We start from the raw sequence: 25934 nt of genomic DNA on the forward strand, positions 1-25934 counted from the left end.
TCGTTAGCATAGGAAATAATACACATACACAACATGTGTATGTATTTGCTACACACTGTGCACACACACACACACATTACAAAGATGCGCACTTCCATAATCCGCTTCGTTTTCCATTGCATTGGATATTTCGCTTGTCTGTTTGCTGACAGCGAGCTGTTACTTTGCAATGATCCGCAGACTTGCTGTATACCCGCTAACGTCTGCAAGCACGAGCTTGTGGTTATGCTGAGGCAACAATACGGGTATATACCAACAACAATAGTAGATATATACATCTGTATACGCAGCATATTTTTCTAACTGTGACATTGTTGACATTTGTTTTTTGTGTTTGTAGCCTCCTCTAACGGATTATTTGTCACTGTTTGTTTTGCTTTGCGAAAGCTATCTTCTTTACTTAATCATTCATTTGCTAATGTGTTGTTGTTGTTAGTTCAGTTAAAATGTGCTTCAGCTTACGTCAGCAATTCTTGACTATGACCCTTTTCACTATCTTTGTATGTAGAAATGTGTGTAGTTGAATGACAGCCGCTTGAAAGGCCAATAGGTCAATCCAATTAGGTAAGGAAATTTATTGGGATATCAATTGCAATTTATGTTAAAGATGTAGTAGTAAAATATACAGCCAATGGGATAAAATACGTTTGATTTGTAACTGTGAGGGGCAATATGCATTAGATTAAATCGTATATGTAAGAGTATTATGATTTACTTATATAGCTTGGTTCTTTTAACCCGTTTTGGTGCCTATTATTTAATTTTATTTTATGAAATAATTCTTTTTTAATCTTTTATATAAAGTCAATATTTTGCATAAGAAAATGTTATTCTACAACTTTGGTTCGTAATTGTGAAATGAAATATATTAAAAAACTTAGATCTTAGTAAAGAACTTAGCTCTTACGTAAAATTATTTTTTCTGCTTTTTCGTGAATTTCGTGGTTCTAAATAATAAAAGGCCGCCGTAGCCGAATGGGTTGGTGCGTGACTACCATTCGGAATTCACAGAGAGAACGTCGGTTCGAATCTCGGTGAAACACCAACAATTAAGAAAAACATTTTTGTAAACGCACACCACAAATAGGGGAAGGAGCTCAGCCAAACACCCAAAAAGGATGTACGCGCCAATTACCTATAAATATATTATTTATTACTTATATTGACAATTAACAAAAACATTTTTGTAATAGCGGTGAAACCCCAACAATTAAGAAAAACATTTTTGTAAAGAAGCTCACAAAAAGAGCTACAATCAATTATAGAAATCAGCAAATACTGATAGGCAATACGATATAACGAGAAAGATACATTTCTTATATAACGAGAAAAAAACATTTTGTAGTACACTTAAAAAAGTTATTTAATTAAAAAAATAAATAAAAAAATTAAATAGAAATAGCTGAAAACATACATAGAAGTAAAGAATAATAATTCTAAAACCTTAATTATCTTGCAACAAATATACGAAGGATATATGGTGTTGAAAATTTAAAGCACTGGAGCTTATTGACAAGTTTTGACAATTTATTTCTCTTACTTAATATTAATATTTTTTGTATATTTATATTATATACTTCTATAATTTGGGCCTCACAGTTTTGTAGCCAATTAAATTTTGGTGTGCTAAAGTGCAAGTTTTAAGTGACTTTAAAAGGGCTTTGATTTTTGAAACTCTTTTTTTTTTGCTGATGGGAGGGTTGGGTGCTTTCTCCCGTCTAAAACAAAATGTCGAGCATGTGTTATGTGAAGAAAAAAAGGCCACCATCAAAAAAACAAAAAAAAAAAAAAATTCTCAACTGAAATCACAACTAAAACACAGATCTTTCCACACTAAAACCTGAATAGTTTAGAATATGCACAAAATGGTGCCAAAATTTTTTACAACATAATAGTCAAATATATATACTTTACATACAAATCTAATTTAATACTACATTACGCGCACCAGTTTCATGGAAATATTTATAATTTTCAGACTATGATTAATCACATCATCGGAAGATTTATAGTTTTTGCAAATGGCGTCGTATGTCAATCATATTTGACACTTGTGAACTAGAAAGTCCAAATTAAGATTTCCACTAAATCATTTCTTTTTTTAAGTAAAACAGCTAAACTGGGTGATTAATTTTGCGCCACTTTGTATACGTAACACGCCTTCTATATAGCGGAATAAATAAATTTGAATATTGCAAAGTGCACTTTAACGATGCTCTTAAATAAAGATGGTAATGTACAAATTTACCTACTTTTTTCTCGACACTCAACAATATTAAGAAAAATCTGCATTCAATTTTTGAAGTTAATCTACGAAGTCCAAACTAAATATACCACTGTGTACCGAAGTGTGCTTAAGAGAAAAATACCGTAATTAGAATTGGCATGCATTAATTGAAAAAAAAATTTTTTCTGAGCGCAGCTACAGTAGAAATATTTGCATTAAATGCCACGAAATAATTGTTAGAAAGTAAAATCTAAAATCTTTCAAGGTTAGGTTAGGTTGGTGTGGTTGCCCAAGGAATGAGTCCTTTGTGATACCATTATGAAGGAGGTGAGGTGAGAGAGGAAGGCTTATGGGATGCAGGGAGAGGGAGTGGAGGGGTGGTGCTGGGATGGTTAGGAGCGTGCGGATTAGAGTGTGTGCATTACAAACGTTGACTGTGCTGCGTTTGCGTGAGGCGCTTTGTGATGCTGAAGAAATTCATCAGATTTTTAATGTCAACACCTGCTATATCAGCAAAGAAGTAAGAGGAGTAGGTGCTGAGATGATTCCACCTCATCCTCCATACATCCATCGCAAAAGGGACTTGAGGTAACTCCAAGCCTTACAGCATGCATTCTTCGAGCAATGCGACCTGTGAGAAAACCCACTAGATTAGAGAGCTGATATTTTGACAACCTCAGAAGCTCGCCCGAGCGCCCCCGGTCCACACGTGGCCAGAAGGATTTCGCGACCTTACAAGTTTGTGTACGTGCTCAACGCTCCTGAGTTGGCACGATGCCCATCTTTGCAGCAGCCGACCACAGGTAGTCAGGGGGATCCGAATTCTCTCAAGTGTAGCCCGCGGTCCACTCTTCCCTTGATGAAATATGAGTGGAGAAGGTTCCGGTTGGACTAAGCGGGGGTATACACTGATCCGTTGACAGGGGATGAACTCAAAGTTTCTAAGGATGGTTGAGTGCCCATAAGTGAGGTTGAGCTTATAGCCCGAGCCCCTCAGTTTGATTGGGGTACGTGAAGCGGCAATTCTGCTTGCGACGTCTACGGGTACCACATTTAACATTGCGTTGAGCGCCAGAGTAGGAGTCGTTCGAAGCGCCCCACTGATTCCAATGAGTGCCGACCTCTGAATTCTCTCCAGCTTCTTGACCAATGTCGTCCTCTCTAGTGAGTTCCGCCAGACTATGACTCCATACAACAAAATAGGCTTTACAATAGCATTATATAGCCAGAAAACAACTCTAGGCGGAAGTCCCCATCTTTTGCCGATTGCGTCCTTGCACCCCCATACAAGGCTATTGTTGCTTTCCTCACTCTTTCTTCAATATTGCACGTAAGCCTGCTGTCAGGGATAATACCTAGGTACCTCACCTTCTCGGAAAGCATCAGAGGAGCGCCCCCTAGTGAGGGAAGTTGAGCTTCGGGTATTTTATATTTCCTCGTAAATAAGACGAGCTCCGTCTTAAGAGGATTCACCGACAGGCCGCAATCCGTTGCCCATCTAACAACTACGTTCAGATATCCCTGCATCAAGTTGTACAGGGTATCTACAAATTTTCCTCTACCAATTAGTGCCCCGTCATCCGCGTAGGCAATTACCCTGCAGCTTCCCTCCACCAGCTCCTCCAGCAGGTCATTTAAAACAACAACCCAGAGGAATGGTGAGAGAACCCCACCTTGCGCAGTGCGTCTTCTCATCTGCCGGTGGATGGAGATACCGCCCCACTCTGCCGGGAAAGTTCTGTCGCTCAGCATTTTATGGATAAATCTTATAAGGTGGGTTCCGACCCCCAGTTTACCTTTACCTGTTAAAAGCAAAATCTTTCAAATTATGTTCACACTTAATTATGCTCACACAATAAAATGTAGGCTCAAATTTTAGTCCTGAAACCTACGATCAAAACGATTTCATTATATTACCTAATACTACAAACATCATCCGTAATCATTTTTACTTTTATTATAATTAATTTTTTTTTTGTGCGTAATATTTTCTATATTCACAACTTTTGCCTTACAATGTTATTGCGTTTGTGATAGATTTGTACACTTAAACTTAAGTTAATGAAAAATTACCATTCTAACGCCTTTTCCTTTCAGGTTGGATGCACGCGTTGTCTGAGCGCTTGAAAATACCCATCACTAACATAACGAATGCCGAAGCCTATTCGACGGCGCTCTACTTCACCTTCACCAGCCTAACATCTGTGGGGTTTGGCAATGTGTCAGCGAACACAACCGCAGAAAAGGTCTTCTCCATCATTATGATGCTAATTGGCGGTAAGAAAGAGAGAGCGAAAGTACTCGTATTTCATGCAAATGCGCATACATATGTACACTTATGCAACTACATAAGTACTGATAAATCGTTTAATTAACGTGTTACGACTTTTTTAGTATATTACGAAGAAAAGAAAAAAAAATATATCTGTATAAGTGCACATGTGCGTGTATTTGTGAAATTCTCTTTAAAAGCACTTGCACTTGCCTTTGAACCATACTTTCCTGAGATTTCTTTAACGCTTTTTATATTTCTTCTACTCTTATTTGTATGTTATGTTTACCTCGATGTGCTCCCTCCTTCCTGCTCCTTTTTTATCCACTTGACAGCATTAATGCACGCCGTGGTGTTCGGTAATGTGACGGCGATAATTCAACGCATGTATTCACGTCGTTCGTTGTACGAAAGCAAATGGCGTGACTTAAAGGATTTCATAGCGCTGCATCAGGTGAGTGCTCCTGCTCGATATTAATGTGAAATAAAAATGAATAGATACACTTATATGAACATATAGTAGTTGCAAATATTTATATATATGTATATGAAATATGTATGTAGTATAAATGTACGAGTGCTTGCATGTGCCCGTGCCAATATGGAAGTTTTCCTGGATTTTACTCACATCAAAAATTTTGTATGAAATCTGCTTTGACTTTGCACGCGCGTCTGCAGTCAAAAGCCGAAAAATCCTAAGAATTATAATACTCATCATCAGCAACATGTTTGTGATTTCCTGTGTAATTAAATCCCCTTCACCGTTTTGTGTATTTTACCAGTACAAGGTGATTTAATATGCCGTTTGGAGCATGCCTTGCTGGAAAAGCAGTGCTTCCAAAGTGGCACCGAAAAGGAAAATAATTTAATTTATTAAGCTTTTCAAATACTGATAGAGATATGACTGCCCACTTCTTCTGAGAACTTTCTTTTAAGTGCTCGGCTGACTACAAACATCGTCTTTGAGATAAAAATTTTAAATGACGGTGTAAAAATTTTTCTGTGAAGTTAATCAGGAGTTAAGGTGGGAGACTTGTACCCAAAGTAATCGTAATTGGCTTTCAGGCCTAAGTGGGCCCCTCTTTCTCCGTCTCATGGGCAGTGGCAACTACCATAACTCAACCCATTAAGTACGTGGTGGCTGGTGGTTGTTGTTGTATTTGTACCATAATTATTCAAGAAGTGCGCTATTTCAACAGGGCAGATAGAAAAAGAGGAAAGTCTATGAAGAAATGGTTTAAAGGACTGGATATCTTAGCCCTAGAAAAATAATCTACATACAACTAACGCATACTCTCTGGAAACATAGCTCTTTCTGTAGAAAAAAAAACGAATCCATCGCTATGATGGTACATGACTACTATTCGAAAGTGCATATACTCGAATCACCGTGCATAAAATATCAAATTGTAGAAAAAATTTTATCTAATATCGGTGGCCTCTCGGCAGACAATGGCTAGCCTCGAAGTGTTTCTTCCTCCTCACTAAAAATCATTTGCCATTCGGAGTCGGCTTAAAACTGTTGGTTCCTCCATTCGTGAAAAAGCATCAAGCTACACACCAAAAGTAGGAGGAGGAGATCGACCAAATAGCCAATAAAGCGTGTAAGCGACAACATTATCACAACATCTCCTCAAGTATTTCGCTGTCTTGGCCGATTAAATCGAAGACTCCAGCTAAGTTTTTCAATTTCTCAAAGAAGTTAGCCTGAAATCTGAAACACATTTTTCCAAGTACGCCATATTCGCACACGAAGTGTGAATAGATTTTGCTTCTTTTCATATAGAGACTTTCGATTGGAGCTCAGAAGTTGACCACCATATGATTGATACTTAGTCCAGTGTCGCTCTATATATTTGAACAGCCGCATATTCGTTTTGAGGCTCTTACAGTTATTTCCAAGTATTATAAAAGTGATAATCTTATCTGTGGTATCTTAATCTACTTGTACTCAACCTATGAAACGTCGAACCCAATGGCTTGTATCATTGGACTCGATTCCTCGCATTCTGTCTCTGATCCCTTCTTTGCTCACTTGTCTACTATCTCATTTGCTTCATTTGCTGAAACACTACTACGTTTCGGTATGCAGTACTGATCGATGTTGTGCTGTCGAAAATACTGTAGGAATTCTGGATTCTCTCTACTTTTTGGCATATTTTAAGCTTGTCACTACTAAGAAATTTTGAGTGTGGCATTCTGAAAGATTTGTTGTATCAAGCTTTACACCCTAATAATGATCAACAGTCATAAAGCTTCTCAAATGAATTATAGCGTTAGAGAGTGAAAAATTAAGCTGCACAACACTCTTATGGTTTTCTGATACCTAAATCCATTTGATTAAGGGGTTACATGGGTTTCGTTGGTTCAAAAAATCGATTTATTTTTTTTTTTGGCTTATTAATTTCTACAATGTCTCAGGAATATTATCTTAAATTTTCAAGTCGATCCGAATAATAAATTCGGAGATACAGCCTTTGGAATGTGTGCGCTCCAAGCCACTTTTATTGTTACTCAAAACTTTAAACTCGTTTTTCTCGGAACCGTGTTCTCAAAGTCGGTTGTCAAATGTTCTCGAAAACTACTCATCCGATGTGCTGAAATTGTACACAGATGTTCGAAATACAATTTACTCGTGCTTGAACGAAGGATTTTGTTTTTTTTTAATTACAACTATTTAAGAAAAACAAAATGTCAAGCAAATTTGACCGAAATTTTAATTTTTTTGGAAAAATGTCTGCCAAAACTCCAATTTTTACTTTTTTTTCTTTCCTTCGTTCAAGCACGAGTTTATGGTCTTTACTTAAACACTTATTTTTGTTTTTTCATTTTTGATGAGCCTGTCAGGAGTTATGCTGGCAACGCGGACGCACCTTTTTTTTCGAGGGGTCACCGGAAATTACGTCACAATGAAGGAGTTTTAATTTTTGTTTTTTTTTTGAAAATTTCAGAAATTATTCTTTAAATATGTATCTATAAGACAGAAAAAAGTTTGAGTTAAATAAATAATTTTTTACATAGAAAAAAGATATTGAAAATAGGCGTTTTTTTATCCGACGAAACCCATGAAACCCCTTAACTAGTACACCCTATCGTAGTGAAATACTGAAAGCAGTGACTGAGTAGTGACTGGAAACTGCAGTGAAGTATTATTCTCGTTGAATTTCAAAATAGAAAAAATATAGTTAAAGCAATCCCGTTACTAAATTCTTTTTTTCAATATTCCAGTGTTAAGTAAATACTTTCCCTTAAGTAAATACATCAGTGTCTGTTTTTCTCGTGGGTAGCAATCGGGACACACAAAGTAGAGACAAATTGTTTTCTTGGCAAATCAGTCCGACTTTTGAATTTGAAATTTGTCTGACTAGTAAACATTTTCCCACGAGATGCGACTTGGGCTCTCTGCTTCAAGCTTTACACCGCACAAATTTACTTTTGCTCAATCTCTAGCACGTGTTGCACATGCCGAGCTATATGCCATATTTGCAGTTTCAAAGTTTTACTGCGTGATTGATGTTACAATTTGTGCATTAGTTGCAACTACTGCCAGTAAAAACAAAAACAGCGTCAGTGGTCGCTTTACATTTATAGTTTTATTTGTTTGTCTAATAATCATAATTTTTGTGTCTGTGTGATATTTGATTTGGCACCAAGTTGCATCAGGTGAGCGGTGGATTTAGTGATTTTGATTTTTGTAGCAAAGTCATAGGAAAATATTTTAAATATCATTTAGAACGAAAAACAAAAAAAAATCGGTGGAAAATTTTAGCAAAACTTTGATATTTTTATTATTATTTATTTATTGAGCTGAATATAAATATTAAATATAAGAACATTTTATTAAAATTTATGAGACACCAACATTTTTTTTTATAATATAATTTTTAAATTTTCTTAAATTAATAGAATTAAAATAAACATTTTTTTAAATTAATAATTTACTTTTGTCTTATTTAATTTATTCCTCGTAAGAAAAAAAACGGTCGCGGCAGATTGTTGTAAGAACATTGCATGTATACTTTTTCAAGTTTAAAGTTTCAAAAAAATAAGTTAAAAAAAAAACAAAAAAAATATTTACAAAAAACCTTAATTTGAAAAAAAAACGTTTTAATTAAAAAAAAAAATATTTTTTCGAAGTAGCTTAATTAAAGAAAGAAGCTTTATTTTCTTAATTAAAAAAAAAACAAAAAGTTTTAATTAAAAAAATTTATTTCCAGAAGAAAAGGTTTAATTTCCAAAAACACCTAATTTCCAAAAACCTGGTTTTTGTATAAAAAAAACAATTTCATCCCAGAAAAAACTTCATTTTCTTAATAAAAGAAAATATATATTTTAATTTTCCAAAAAAAAAAATATTTAATTTTCATTAAAAAAAAAATTCTAATATTCATAAAAAATAATTTGAAAAACACATATTTTAATTTTCAAAAAAATTTCACTTTTTTTTTCAAATAACTTCATTCCACGCAAAAAAAATTATGGCCGCCATTCACATTACCCAAAACATAAGATGTGGAGGTTGCACAGTCTGGCACACTCGTGTATGTGTATTTTTTTTTTCATTAAAATTTTTGAAACCACTTTTCAATTTTATGCGCAATCATTGCTTGATGAGCTTTGAGTTATCGAATACAAAAACTATAATTCTGCACTCAAAGCGCGATATCTCAACGAGAAGTGGTCATATCAAGGTCAACAGAAATGAAATTTAATTTGGATAAACAGTGAGCCGGTGCAGTGGCTTAATCGGAAAAAAATTTTCAAGTCAATGGACCTAAAAAAAATCAAATCTCTTTTGTACCTCTTGCGATGAAAATTATTTCCCCAAAAGAGCTGAAAGTTCAAAGCTTAACTTTTCAAATTACTTTCTTTAAAACTCCCGAGCGACCAGTTTGACTGTTTAGATAAAGCAATTTAGAAAATCGCTTAAATTTAGAAATCTTTTAATTTTTTCCACTTGCCAGTGTACTCGTGTACGATGTGGAAAATTCTGTGCTTTTTCTTCTACACGGTTTCAGTGGTTCAAATCTCACAACACACAAGGCATTTCCGATGAACCAATTGTGTATGTTTTTTCGTACTATTATATTGATCCTTGCACATTAAGCTATACTTTCTGTAACTTTTATTAAAATACGTCAGACAGTTGTGCTACTAAGTTTTGAAAAATGACACTGCCCTGATTTTCCATATTATTCAGATAGTGAAATTTTGAAACTTCCAAAAAACCTTTCGGATTTTATACTCGAACAAGGCTTTTATTTTCCAGTGTTTCAAAAAACTCGAAACACTAGGTATTTATAGTGTGCTTATATTTGGACGGAGTCTTGCCCATAAGATGCAAATTGCAGATATTAAATAGTTTTGCGCTTACCCACAGATTTATTCAGCTAACATAAAAATTAAAAATTTGTTTAAAAATTGTCATGCTTGCTACCTAATTACCTCTTACTCAGTCAGCAGATAGATACTTCGATAGATGGAAACGTAGATATGTATTATATATAGAGTAGAATAGATTCTCAAAACGCAATTACTATGAAAAAGAACTGAGCTACCTGAAATATAAATATCCAAAATTATTTAATTTCATAAAATTTTGATCCTTAAAACTTCACTCTTCCTTGGTCGATATCTTGTGAATTTTTTAACGTATTGGAATAAATTTGAGTTCTAAATTACCATGCTGGTACAAATAACTGTGCAGATGAATAAAAATATATAGTATTTCACATTATGACTCTATTTGAATGTGCTATCTTTTCATTCGGCGCAAATAAAAAAGGAACAACAAACAAATACACCATAACAAGAGAGAAACACGACAACGTCTGCAGAACCACAAACAGAAGAAAATAAAAGTTTGCAATGAGTTAGCTATAAGCATTTCTTGACTTTCCCTCTTTGTTCTAACTTTACGCGACAGACATATTTTGCACAATAATGTGCGTGCCTTCCTGTAGTTGCGGACTTTTCGCCCACAAAGGTGTCAATGGTCGTAATTTTTGTTGCTATTGCTTTGCAACTGTTGTCTACGTAGTTAAAGCAGCGTTTCATGCTTACGAGCATTAAAACTTTTTCAACCTAAAGCCACTTTGCTGGAATTAAATGCATGTGGATAAAGTATCATATATGCACAAAAATTATCAGGTATTCTATTCTCCGGAAACTAATGATGGGTGATATCTTAGACACATTATAAGTAGCTACAAAGTCAACTCATGCACCGCAGTGAAATAGTACCCAATTTGATTATGCCGAGCATTGGATGACAGTGGAGCAGCACCCAGCTTTTCCAAACCATCCAAACTAAAGCAAATATTGTATCTCAGTGCGCATGCAGTTGAACATGCACAAAAATCAACCACGGATTTATCTACTCATATGGAAGGTGGCGTAAAATTAAATAAAAAAAATTGGTTTGATAACTTTGTGGGCTAAGAAAAATTTTGTTATAAAAACAATCAGTTTACTTCTTTCAGTAAAAAAAAGTTCTTGTAGCGTAGTACACATAACAGAAGTGAAACTTTCAAGGCAGACAAAGAAAGACGGAGAGACCCAAGAGAGAATGAGAGAGAGAGAGAGCGAGAGAGAGAGAGAAAGAATGTATATCTAAATAAATTCACAACATTTGCAGAGAATATAAATAGACAAAATTTACAAAAAATAATTTTAGAATAGAATTCATAGAGCATACAAGTAAGTGTTTGTGCAAAAGTTCAATTGCATCTTCAATTATTATAGTGTTACGCATACGCATTGCAGCAACCATGACCTAAATTTTTTCAATACATTTTACTACAGGGAATAATATGTGTATGTATGCATTTTCTAGATAGTATAAAACTTTGAAATTTAAAATAAATGAAAGAAAACTTCAAAGAAACGTATTTGCATATATGGGACAACTAAATTCAATTCCAACGTACATATAACCGCACACACAGGGCACTCATTTTATTCCTCTAAATGCGTTTGTCGTCCAAGGCTAAAATTCTATGCCTAGCGACTACAAGAACAAAATGCATTAATAGGCGCAGCCGTAGCGGCCATCATTCTAGTTGACATAGTGCTGAACAGTCTGAAATAGCGCAGCGGTGCCGAACAGTTTCAACTATTGTACTGTACAACAAAAACTCATCATAAAATATATATAAGGTGCGGCTCTCTCCCTCCTTTTCCTCTACGTTATATCTTTTTTCTCTCACTGCCCAAAATGTTGGGTGGCCTTGAAATTTTACTCTCCATTCTCGCCCGTCCATCGACGAAGTTTCACTTAAAAAAAAAAAAAAAATTATTTAATTTGCTCGTACACCCTGTTTGGGTGGTTGACCGAGCTCCTCCTCCTATTTGTGGTGTCCGTCTTGATGTTGTTCCACAAATGGAGAGACCTACAGTTTCAAGCCGATTCCGAACGGCAGATATTTTTATGAGGAGCTTTTTCATGGCAGAAATACACTCGGAGGTTTGCCATTGACTGCCGAGGGGCGAACGTTATTAGAAAAACGTTCTCCGATTTCATTTCAGACGATTGCACTTTTATCAGCTGAACAAAGCAATTGTGATGATAATCAACGATGAGTGTCAGTTATTTCCAAAATTCTGTGACAAATTTTACAATGCATACAGCGAGAATAAATTCGCAAAAACAAGTTTTCTTATTTTTGCTTTTGTTCGTATGCATTGCCCACTCATAAATTATGTATACTCAGTTTCGTGCCAAATTTCGCTTGTTAACAGTGGAGTGGGGAGCTAAGCAAAATCGCATTGCAGTGATTGCATTACATAAATGTTTTAAAAGTGTAAGTAAGAATTACAAATTCGTGAAGAATGTTATAATAATATGTCGGGAATGTTTGTTATAGCGCGATTAATCGTTTTTCCCAAAAGTCTGAAGTGACAGACAGAAAAAGAAGTGGTCGTCTTCGCGTGGTTCGAACCAGTGCTACCATAAAATCCGTTCGCGGAAGAAAACTCAGAAACTCCATTAGAAAGCAGAAAATCATGTCCAGGGAAATGAATGTATCGACCAGATCCATATCAAGGGTAATTAGAGATGTTCTCCACATGAAACACTTCCGTCGCTCAACTGGTTATCTGCTAACAACGCACTTAACGAAAATTAGACTCGACAGATGCAAACGGTCATGAAAATATTATTTTCATAGATGAGAAAATTTTAACGGTTAAAGAAATTTGTAATAGGTAAAATGACAAAATTTGTGTTAAAATTTCTAAAGACCCAAAAAATGTTATTCCAAGTGTTCAGCGTGCCCACCATCCAACCTCCGCAATGGGTTGATGGGGAGTGTCTGGTCTTCATTTCTGCGAAAACGTTGTTAAGATCGAGGCAAAAGTGTACCAGGAGGATGTCTAAGAAATATGGTGAGGCAGTTGAGGAGTACTCTCTGCAATGGAGAGCGTTGAATTTTCCAGCAAGATTCCGCTACATCCCATAAGGTACAAACTACCCAGCAGTGAGTAAAAAACAATATTCCTGTATTCACATAAGGAGAAGGTTGGACGTCGGAGTCCATTGGACTACAGTTTGTGGTCAGAATTGGTGAACATGGCCTGTCGGAGACCTTAAAGAAATTTTGAGAGTCTCCAACAACCTTTGGTTCGAGCAGAGATGTCAATATTCTCATCGTGAATGGCCTATCGCAAATAATTACCATCGAATGAAAATTAAATTTCTTTTTTAATATTTACATGATAAAATAAAAGAGCCTTCAATAAATAAAGTATTATAATTTCGTATCTATAACGAACTTAACTTGTAACAGAACTTATGGCAGTACTAAGCATATATCTTTATATTAGAAAAACCAGGTATTCTGTGAACAAACTAAAAACTTTAATTTATTAAATTTGAGCTCTAGTCTCGCGCAATATAAGAAGTCGCCTTATTTAGTATATAATATTCCTTTTTTTAATCGAATAAAAACCACATATTTGAATTTGTGTTTCGGGGGGTAGCAAAATGAGAATAGAATAAAATAGTTCATTTTCTAAATATTTTTGAATAGATGCAAATGTTATGCAAATATTTCCAGGTACAATACTTATGAATTTCCAAAATTTATTTTAATATCTTACCAACACAGACTTTTACAATATATTTTTCTATTTGGTAGTTTGGTAAGTTTCCGCCCTTTGTTAGCCAAAGTTACGACTAGTTTAAACAATTAAAAAATATATGATATTATGTGAACTACGTACCATTGGAAGCTACAATTTTACTCCATCTTTCAGGCAGCATACGGATTCCTCTGACGGAAAATTCGAGTTCTTTTGACTTGATCCATTCATTGAGTCAGTTTGCGATGCTCTCGGGTGAAGTGAACCGCTCTCTAATAAGAGCTGACTGCATTGATCGGAGTAGATGGTAATCCGAAGGTGCAATGTCTGGGGAATACGGCGGGTGGGGTAAAATTTCCCAATTATGTTTCTCTAAATATTTCTGAACCGGTTTAGCAACGTGTAGTCTGGCGTTGTCATTCAGCAAAATCACTTTCCACTCCGGCCGCTTTTCTTTGAGAGCTCGATTCAAACGCATTAACTACAGTCGGTAACGATCGCCAGTGATAGTTTCAGATGGTTTAAGCAGTTCCTAATAGATGACACTCTTCTGATCCCTTACACAACAAAGCACAACATAACCTTTGAAGCATGAATATATTTTTTTACTGTCGATGGACCTGGTGCACCTGGCAAGCTCCAACTTTTTCGACGCTTAGGGTTATCAGAATAGATCCATTTTTCATCGCCAGTGACGATGCGATGCATAAAACCTTTTCTTTTCTGGCGTTGAAAAATCATCTTACACGTCACCAAACGTCTGTCAATATCCATCTCCGTCGATTGATGTGGCAGTTACCTGCTTTCTGGACCATTCCCATCACGTGCAAACGTTTACTGACGGTTGATCTGTCAGCATCCAACTCTTTAGACATATAATCCAGGGTTCGACATGCGCCTTCATCTATATTAATAATTGTTGTAGTTGAGTATCGAATATTTTCGGTGCACCTTCGCGATCTTCGATCTTTATCACTCACGTCGAAATTGCCACTGTGGAGGCGTCGAAACCACTCTTTACAAGTTGTGTTTGATGGAGCGTGATGAAAGTAAATCCTGATCAATATACGGCACGTTTCAGCTGCAGTTTTCTTTAAAAAGTAATAATGAAGCAACTCTTCCCCCTAATGCTGGTTTGTCGGAACGAATGTAGACATTTTTGACGTCAGATAAAAAAGGATCTTTACGCTTCAAACGAATGTCAACTGCTGCGGCCGAGACCTCACACACACACCTTCAAATCACCAGTATATTACTAGAGCGAACACAAAAATAGTATCAACAGCGACACTTTTTTTTATGAGGGCGGAAACTTAGTAATAGGTTATTTTTCTACAAAACAACTTAAATAAGGGTAACCTTGTATGATACAGTTTTTATTATATTATATAATACTTGCTTTGTTTTAGAAATTTTTTAAATATCAGTCAGAAGTATTATTTAAATAATAGGTGGCAACTTTAGATAAATATTGAGGTATCGAACCAGAAGGTTAAAGAAAAATGTGCTATATGTCCACAGTAAACGTATCGTTCTATTTTGTTTTACTTTGCAAATGATGGATTAGAGGATTTTTTTTTTTGAAAATTAGTACGTTCAGAATTAATATCTTTCTGAATACCGTTAAATTGGATATCTATATTGCTTATTTTATTTACCTTGTATAAATTAGACAATTCTATTTATTAGACAATTTTATTTTACGACACGATCACTTTCAAAGCCGATCTTCTTCTGTTCTTGTTTTACAATATTTTACTTAAGCTAAGCCTATCCAATTTTGCTAACCGTTAATCGAAAATATATTTTTGCTAATTCAATCAAATACCAATCATAAAAAAATTTTTCCAGGAATTTATCTACCGCTTTAGCGTGCCGTGTGTAAAACCTTTTCAATTCCCGCAATTTTCCTTTGCAATCAATGAAGATCATTCATATAGTTGTAGTTACAGCTTCGTTCTCATTCAACTCTTGTTGTTGTTGCTCTTACTACTTATCTGTCGCTTGTGCAAATGAATGAAGATCATAAGCGTGGTTATAGTTGTAGGCAGCTTCGTTCTCATTCAACTCTTGTTGTTAACACTCTTACTATTTTCTGAATGGACTTTTATCAATGCGAGCGCGTAAAATCATTATGAGTATTTAAAGGTGATAATGAGGAAAACATAGTGGTGGTTTTAACAATCCTTACTTAATAAGTTGCGGAAGTTAGCACGTTCCACTAACTTATACAAGTTAAAAAATGCAGACGATCATTGACTTCTATTGTAGTTTCAAAAATCTTTCAAAACTCAGACATGATTTACGTAATATGTTTGCCATGTTAGAGATGGCATTAGGTACCATGGAGTACCGTTTAAGTCATAGTAGATCAGCCTACTTTTCATCACCGGAGCACTTCAATATCACAAGTAAGGCCGAAAAGGTCTACAAGCTTAAGAAAGCTTGGGGAGAAGACAGGTTGCTGCTCGCTTTCTGGGGGGAATTATTGCCGAAAAGAAATGGGTGCTAGATAAGTATTCGTTTTTATACTACAAACTAAGTCATACGTGCAGAGAACTCGTAGACCATGAGAAAATTGTAGGGCCTACTTGGCCTGTAAAAAAGGACCTAACGAGACTGCTACCATAAAGATCCAGTACGTAATGCGTAGCCGATGGACCCTATTGGTCGTGGAGCCCTCCTTCGCTCTACCTTTTTTTATTTCTTGCCCATTATATGATATCGCTTTTGTCGCAAGTTTATGTATTGTAGATTAGGGCTGTTATCGGCCAGGATCTTGTACAACCTTGTGAAAAGTCCGACACCATTTCCTCAACATTTACACTTGGCATATAAAGGTTAGTTGCATCTGCAATAAATTATTTTAGTAACCGTATCATTTTGCTTGCATCATTTCTTCTTTACCATTTTGTAGTGCGAGCAACGAAAGTTGGCGAACTAAACCTGTAAAGCCAGCTGTTGCTGACTGGGTTCAAGTTTATTGTTGCATAAAAATAGTACTTCAGGTGGTGATACGAAATTTCCACATCATTGCTTGCTATTATAGAGGACGCATAAGTTACCAAGCTGTAAAATGTGTTTGCTAGCTCCGACTTGTGGAATGTGGCAATAAAAATAAATTGGGGTGAGCGTTAGCATCTACTTGGTTACTTGATATAGAGGACTATTGAGATGTACTGGAGCTGGGTATGGTGATGGCAATCTTCACACGCTGGCTCGCCAGACAACAAGTTAAGCGAGTATGGGTCACTGGAGATGCCACTTAAATACTGGTACCTAACCAGCCATGCTAGTGTGCATATGTATACATATGCACACATACATATGCATTAAATTGCTCTTTCCTCCGCAGTGCAAAGTTGGTTTTTTGTCCGTTTTTTTTGTTTGCTTTTATTTGCTACAACATGGTTGCATTGGCGCGCAATTTAATTTTACTTCGATTATTGGTGCGCCACTGCAGTAAGCGGAAAAACAGGAAAGAACAATGTTAACGTGTGCAGCAGCAATTTCAAGAATTTTCATCGTGCAGTCATCAGTGTATGTACATATTTACATACGAATATTGGATGGAAATTAAGATGGGTCAGTCAGCGTCAGAAAAATTTTCTTTTAAAAGGCGTATTCGAAGCAATAATCACATAAGTCGAAAATCGTTGAACGAGATTAATATCTGTATAATAATTTTGCAATAACGTAAAAAACCTACTTCTTAATCAGACATTTTAGAAATTTTAGTTTAAAATGAATGTGTGCCAAAAACCGGATTGATATTAATTTTTTTTTTTTTTTTTGCTGACGATGCTAAACTTTTTTTCATATAAAAAAGCAGAAACATCTTTTTTAAAGCAAGGGCTCTTCACTTTACTTTATTAAATTTGCAAAGCTATAAAAACGCGTGCCTAGAAGTTTTTAAAAATTCTGATTAAAAAGTTGAAAATTTTGTTGCAGAATCTGGAACATTGGTCCATATAGCGTATGTTGAGAAATGAAAAACATTTTTATTGAAAATTAGTCAAAATAAAAATATATACAAACATTTATATTTACATGAGGAGCGGCAGTACAGTATACGAAGGACTCAGAAATTCCTTTGGACTCCTCGCCATTCAATTTCCAAACTCGTAACAGTGTTTACGGTCACTGGACGATCGACACTTACACGGAAAAGCTAGGGTTACCATTTGACCCCCATTGCAGAATCTGTGGAGACCCTTCAGAGAAGGAGAGCGCTTTCTCTGTGAATGTTCAGGTTTAGCAGCTAGATGACTAAGGTCACTGGGTGCTTCTTTCTTCGACCGCCTGGAGCAGTGCGGTAACCTAAATCCCATCAATCTTCTCCATTATATCAACAGCTCTGGCTGGCTGTAGATATTTTCCTGTTGGAGGTCTCATAATGGTATGAAAACGCCGCTTTAGTGCTACTTGAATGTAAAGAAACAAATTAATACACAACTTTTCTTTTTCGAATTTTCACAACGCATTACTCTAGTAATTTAACTCTTTCTAGAATAAAAAAAGCAGCTACTAACTAAATGAACACATTTATTTAAATTTATATTATCAAAAGTTAGCTCAAATCTTTCTCTCATAAATTCTAGTTACATTTTTAAATTTAGAAAAAACCCACAAACCCATCGTCGACCCACCCTAATGCACGTGCATACGCGCATCATTGGTTTTGCATACACGCGCCGCAGTTTGTTGCTGAAGGGGAGTTGTTTTTGCTAGGGCACAGTAATTACTGTCATCAGTGAAGGACATGGCAGCTATAAATACAACAAAACAAGTAAATGCAAGTCACCCTTCCTGTGTAGCAGCAACTGGCAATTACAATAAAAACAACAATAAACGAAACGCTCATAAATGCACAACTGCATTCAGAAAATGTTAACGCTAATTTATTTTTGAAATTATGTGAAGCAAATTTTCTCTTGTTTACCTGTATTTTTTTATGGCGGCAACGATTATTTATAAGTCCCCTTGATTCTGGGTTAAATTTTGTACCATGCTGGTAAACGTATCAAATAATTTCTCGGAATTGGCATTCAAATTAGGAAATACAAAAGTGTTGTTTTACATTTTTAAAAATAGTTGGTACTGACCTTCACCACAATGCGTGCTACGGCAGGTTGGTGATAAAAGTTTTACAGGAATAATCGCAAAAACACAAACCAAGTAAGGTGGAATGTTTGTTTGAAATGCAGCAGGGTGTCTTTTTGGAATTGCAACTAATACTCAAAAAGCAATTAAACATAATATGGCTTATAAAGGGTTTTCTTATGAAGACGAATCTGTTTAAGAAGGTGACAAGACCTCTACGAATCTCACGGAGGTGACATGAATTGGTCAACAATACCTTGTGGTTTGACACAGATCACAATGAGGGAGTCCTTATCCGAGACTTATTTAGATCTTTCATTGAAGTGATGCTTTACATGGTGGGCCACAAACCCGATGCAAAACTCTTAAAGCTTGAAGGTTCGCTGCACACATTAGTTCATCATAGACGGATGTCCGTAGCTTATCCAGGGGACGCCGCGCGGAGGCAGTGTGTCAATTTGAGATGAGAAAGCAACAGTTATCGTTTCTGGCTATTGCCCTGACATTTGCAATGCTTCTGCTGCCTAGACCCCCTTGTGAAACTTCCTGATATCGCAGGCCTCTAGCAATACCATCTTGATTCGTGTAACAACTACCTGGTGACGCTCTAAGATAACTGATTTGAGTTTAGATTTTTTAGGTTGCCACATTTGGGATTAACAGTCCTACCAAAAATTGTATCGCCATTGCTTACTTTGAATAAATCTATCTCGGCGCATGCTTTTTAAAACTGGATCTGAATTTACAACACCGAATTGGTAATCAATTTTGCATAAAAATAGATTTAGTGATGCGAGAACCTTAAAAAAGTAGGACAAGAGTTTCGGTAATCAGAAAACAACCATTTACGAGTGGCATGAACGCTACAGAAACCCATCAACGATGACGAACGTAGCGTCAGTCCGCCGACATCAGAAACTGATGAAAACATCAACATAGTGAAGGAAAAGTTTATCAATAACCGCAAATTAACCATCAGAGAGAGCTGGCACGGGTCTTGAATATGGCTTAGGTATCCGTTGAGAACTTTGTAGTTAATGATTTGGTTTTATTCGTGTTGCAGCAAAGTTCGTTCCAAAGAACTTGAATTTCGTGCAAAAAGGGATCGCATTGAAATGCCAAAGACATGATTTTTACGGCTGAATCCGACCAAACATTCATCAAGCGCGTCATTATTGTCGACAAGACGTGGGATTATGAGTACGACACGCAATCTAGACATCAGATGATTGAGTGGAGAACTCTGAATGGACCAAGGTCAAGAGAATCACGTCGTTTTCAGTCCAAAAATAAGGCAATTCTCAATGTTTTTATCGATTAGAACGGTATTGTACATTACGAATTTTTCCCAGAAGGTCAGAGAGTTAATACTGTGAAAGTAGTTTGTTGATTTTGCACCGTGTTGCGGCACCGTTGTACACTGCTATTATCATTCATGAATTTTTGACCAAGAACGAAACGAGTACCATCCAACAGCCATCGAATTCACCTAATACGGCTCCTTGCGTTTTAATAGCCGGAAGGAAGTCATGGAAAAATCGTAGACAGTAGACGAGAATAGAGCTTCAGATATGTTTCGGGAGCTAGACCAAACATCGGCATGTCAGAGTTGCAGTTGATGGGGAGTACTTTGAAGGCGATAATATCAGTTTTGAGGAATATACTTGTATCTTGAATTTTCCGAATATATTCCGGGAAGTTTTTTATTAAGTAAGACGAAATTGACTACTTTCACTTTTCCATTATTATTAAGCAGTTCAAGAATTTATTACCAATAAGTCTAGTCTGTGATTAACAGAGTACCATCAGTATTGAGTTGTGTGCTTTGTAAGGTTGTGACAAATTTTGAATCACATTTTATAGAATAATGGCAATGTTTCTATGTTTATTTAATATTAATTTAATTTGGTATGGTTGGATATGAAAATTAACGAATATATAAACTTTGGGTAAGGAAAGGGTCTTTCAAAAGACACGCCTAGATGTTGTTTTAAAATAAAACATTTGAATATTTAGATTCCTTTAGGTTTCACCTTCACTTATATTCAAAATACGGATTTTAGTAATTATGTGTATCGGAAAAATTACATAATTTAAATGTCCAGCACGAGCACGTCTACAGCCAAAATCCGCCAAACAGTCGATTCACGAATTGTTGAGAATGTCAAGATATCGCTGTTGAAGGCTATTCAGTAATAATAATCTCAACACAGCAGCTATATTCTCAACAGAGCTTCAAGTCCTTTTTCTATCCTCGACAGAAGCAGTTGATTGAAATTCAGTGAAACTTCGATTCATTCGGATGATTATTTGCGAAAAAAAATCACGAATTTTGTGACATGTAATTCTTAAGGATCGATCATTTTCATAATAAGTTTCAATAATTTCAACGTGTTATTCTATGGAGTAAAATGGTAAAGATATTTTGTTGGGAAATGTCTAAAATACCATAAAAAAAGGTACCGTCTACTCATGATTCAATGATAAAAGGTTTGCTTAGTAAGCCGCTTTCTCGTATTCTCTTGACAAATCGGCTCCCTTAGCAAGACACTGGGTGGAGGAAAAGTAAAATTTGCAGAAAAAAGATTTCCTTTGTGGTCTGCTTACGAGGAAAAACTCGCTAAAGAGTTTTCACCGGTATGTTCAGCAATATGGTAGTACTCGTATGACATGAAATACATACCGCTTAAGTCAGCACATGATAGAGTAATTAAGGCAATTCGATATCGATGAGTGGAGAATTTACAAAGCTTTATTTCTTATGATGTGGTGATTTAGACGGAATACATGTTTTGCAAACAGCTAGCATTTCCCAAAAAGTTGCAGGGAGAATAATTGGATAGTCCCGACGCGATCAATAACATTTCAGACCTCATTATAAAAAAGTTGGGGTTCACGGAACTTGTTTCCAATGAGCCCAACTTCCTATGGATGGATGAAGTGTCTAGAGGAGGTTTAGCAAAGCACAGTATCAGCATAAAAAAGCTCCACATGAAACTGTAGGTGCTTCCATTTATAGAATAACATCAAGACGCGCGCTGCAAATAGGAGGAGGAACTCAGCCAAACACCGAACAGAATTGTACGTGCCAATTATTTATTTATTTAAAAAAAAATTCATATTCGCGAAACTTCGCAACTTCGCGATCGGTTTTAAATTTAAAAATTAATTCACAAAATAAAATCTTGGTTTAAATGAAATAATTTCTTGTTTTAATATTAGACTTGGCAATTTCCGCTAACAACTTCTATTTGTACCATTCTTTACTTTCAAATATTAATTAAAATTAATTTTTTAAACCGTTCGCAGTTTCTTTCCATTTAAGTAAGAAAATACGTTTTTGCTACCATTTTTACCAAAAAAGATTTAATATGATATTTTCCACTTTACTTAACTTCTTAAATACCACCTTTTCTAAGGGAGTGTCAAAAATCGAATGACACTAGGGAACAAACCTTTAATAATTGAATCATCCCGTCTACTGACATCTAGGCGTCAATTTTGAAAGGCCCTTTATACATATGTAATTACTGTTTACTTGAGGTTTAAAGATATCAAAACCACATTTAATTTTTCTGATCTTGCACGAACAGATTTGTATGGAACGCAATTTTTACATCTTCTATACTGCAAAGTGTAACTTTTATGTTTTATAAATCTCAATTTGTCCACATGGTCATGAGTGGGCTATCACTGTCACGTGTTTCTTTTTGTAATAAATACGGCTATCTAACTAACTTTTTCTAATTATTATTAATTAAAAATGCTCCGTTTGTAAAAAAATATCAAGGCGCACTCCAAAAAAAGAAGGCAGAGCTCGGTTAAACCTCCAACAATGAGGGTAGGCGCCAATTACATGTATACATTGTTTTCATTTTCAATTCGATCTATGCGGTACAGATGGTCTAAAATTTGCCCATCATGCAAATTGATCCTAATGCTCATAAGTGTAGGTGTTCACAAGGTATCTATGCCAAATGTGTAAGCATTAGTAAGTTTGTTATGCACCAATCTTAACCCGTACGAGTTTTTAAACTTCGTCACCTCCCATAAAATTGACTGCTTAAAATTTTCGTGGAACATTTTAAACCTCAAATTGCTTTCTTAACGGTGTTTATTATAAATATTTTGAATACAGGTCAGAAATGCCTACTTAAATTGCAGTTAGAGGGTTAAATCTACTATAAAAATACTTATTTATTCATTATTTCATCAATTAAAGTACAACTTAAATAGATTACTAATATTAAAATTTAAATATGTATATATGTATATATACCTGCAAATGGTAAACAATACTGTCAGATACATTAGTCACTATTCAAAAAGTGTATCTCCAGATTAAGTTTTGATTTGAAAGTCTCTCGTAAGTTAGAGAATATATCTAAATTTTTGCATAATTGGACAAACTGCCTTATACAAAGTGCAAGCTGTTCATTTCGACTAAAATTGGTCTTGTGATAAGGTAAATGGAACATATTGCTGAGTCTAAGGTTACGAGTGGGTCAATTAAAAGGTATTAGTTCCAGCAAGAAGTGACAATTGATATGGTTCTTAACTATGCCCCTTATAAACATTACCGATGAAATTTTTCTCCGCATTTCTGGCAAAGTTGGCAATGCTCAATTCTTAAAGATGAACCCATATAGAATGGATTCCAAATAATGCTGCCATAGTCGAGGTTTGATCTCACAAGAGAAGAATATACAAATTCCTCAGCGTAGAAATATCCTGGAACTTCCTTGAAATCCTTATTACAACGCCAAGCATAGATCTAGACTTGGCAATCATAAAGTCTTCATGTTTAGAAAACGACATTTTTGATGTATATATGACCTCCGACTGTAAATTTTCAGGTCATTTGCATACATCAGACAATGTGATGTCTCGAAAACATCTGGAATGTCAATAACAAACATAAGAACAATAGTGGCCCAAGATGGCTACCTTGAGGTACTCGTGATTTAACTTTGGTGTCATCAGATTTTATATTATTTTTAAAATCGAATTGAGTTCATTCTCTGCTACATTACACTGTAGAATTCTGAGTACAGAAATTTTTTGTCATTTTAATATGATAGTTTCGATAAACTAATTACACTTTCGGCCTCTGGACTTTTACTGTTTTTGATAAAATTGATCTGAGTGAAATCCTCTTTCATAATCAGTAACGTTTGTTCGTGTTGAGTAACATTTTAGAAAAATTGTTACAATTCAAAAATCTGAATGCGTTACTTTTATGTAAAATAAAGGCATATTTGCAAAAACAAAAAAAAAATGAATGGAATACATCAATATAATACCTTTCAACTACTATATGAGCTACATACCTGTATGTCATATGTAACATTTCATAGATCTATAGTTTATTATTAATAAATCTAAAGAGTATTATTTAATAAATAAAATATTATTATTTATAAAAAACATTTCAGCAATATTATTCCTCCTGATCTACATATATTTCACTCACATTTATACCCTCTTTTACATGCATTTTCATATAACGCACGTTGGCCGACACCACCACTTTCTGCACGACTTAGATGCCCAAAGAACTGAAACAAAGGATTGAAGATTACTTCCAGACATCGTGGTCACTCAACCATGGCATTGATATTTATGAGGTGAGCATCACAACTCAACTATTTTACAGCCTATTTACAAGAGCAATTTATTTATGTACATAGCGCAACTGTTAGTTAGTAAGTGTGGTGGTTAATGCTAGAATATTTATGGCACACAGCCTCAAAGTGCCAAAACAACTGTGGTCTACTACCATCAACGTTTCTACTGATCCAATGACTGTCTGTCTGCGGTCTATGCATGGCTCGCATATCGTCGTCACCATACTTAGTTGTTGCATACTTTTAGTAAACTCTGACCTCTTTACACAGCGAGTTATATGTATGTTTATCATGTCTCTGTGTACAACTGTTTGTGTGTACTTTGATGTGGCGAAGCTGCGGGTAAGCTTTAAGAATTCTCCGTTTTTTTTTTTTATAATTATGCGCCAGTCTGTCTATTTCGACTTGTTTTTGATACTTTTTTATGCGTCAACGTTTTTTTGTGTTGAATATCCCTCCTAGCTTGACCTTTTTCTTTGTCGCCGCGTATGTACCTATGCAAGTGTATTTGCTGACGGCTTGGCTGACATTTGCATAAAGTGCAAATGATGCGGGTTTTAGGAATATCATACATTAAAATATACTTCACACTTGAGTTTTGGTAGCGGCAATGGTGCAAATGGTATGCTTTGTCTAGTTTTAGAGTTGAATATACCACCAGACTATTTTAGTATAACAGAAATTTGAGCACTGCGTACATTTTTCATCACAATTTGGAGCTGAAAATGTAAGTGATTACCTTTTTTTGCTGAATTTTTGAATTTTTTTTTATTACAAAAGAGCTATAATTTATTGCTTTTGAAGAAAAATGATAAAATATTAAATAAGATTAATGGAATTTGACAGAAAAATAACATTATTTTCAGAGAAAACGAATGCATGATAGCTAGAAGGTGTCGCAAAATTAATCACCCAATATTGCTTCTGAACAACTTTTTTACTAACACAAAAGAAACGATTTTGGGGGACGGAAATTTTTATTTTGACCTTAAAGTGCTCCCTTGCTGTTTTTTTTTTGTTGTTTATTGGTATACCATACAGCTGTTTAATTCACAAGTGTCAAATATGATGTACGTATGACAAAATACTTTGACGTAAAATTAATCACCTTGTATAAAAAGCATTTTCTTTTATTTCTATGAGCATTGCAGCTAATAAATACTAGAAATGCTGAAATAAGTTAAAATGCAAGAGAAAGGAAAATATTGTAGTCTTTTATTGTTTTGTTAGGATTCCTTTTAAGGCAAAACCTAAATAAAATATGCTACACTCACTTATGCTAATTTACTGTGAATTGCGATGGCTACATAAATTATGAGCGTCAGATAAATCAAGTACATAGATATACAATTTAACACGATTGAACAATGCGCTAAATTTATTGAAACTTATTATGAAAATGTTTCGTTTTTAAGAACAACATATCGAAAAATACGTGATTTTTTTGGTGGAAGTAATGATGCGAATGTTGAAATTTTTTCATTTCATTTCATTTATTCATTTAGTAATACAAGAAATACAAGATTTCTTACAGACTACATAAGACTAAGAATGTTTGTAAGAATTATATGTATATACATACATGTTTCGATTCTGCTTAAAAAAAACATTTAGTAATGATTTG

General features: G+C 35.1%; 1 protein-coding gene across 1 annotated transcript in view; it reads left to right on the forward strand.

The window, feature by feature from the left end:
• Positions 1-25934, forward strand: part of LOC129245695 (potassium voltage-gated channel subfamily H member 8) — a 216844-nt gene that overhangs the window by 134858 nt on the left and 56052 nt on the right. Inside the window, exons 10-12 of the mRNA XM_054884034.1 lie at positions 4310-4504; positions 4835-4953; positions 24230-24310. Of these exons, the coding sequence (XP_054740009.1) occupies positions 4310-4504; positions 4835-4953; positions 24230-24310 (395 nt within the window). The remainder of the gene's footprint in view (positions 1-4309; positions 4505-4834; positions 4954-24229; positions 24311-25934) is intronic.

Source organism: Anastrepha obliqua, chromosome 4, assembly GCF_027943255.1.
Source record: "Anastrepha obliqua isolate idAnaObli1 chromosome 4, idAnaObli1_1.0, whole genome shotgun sequence".
NCBI lineage: Eukaryota > Metazoa > Arthropoda > Insecta > Diptera > Tephritidae > Anastrepha > Anastrepha obliqua.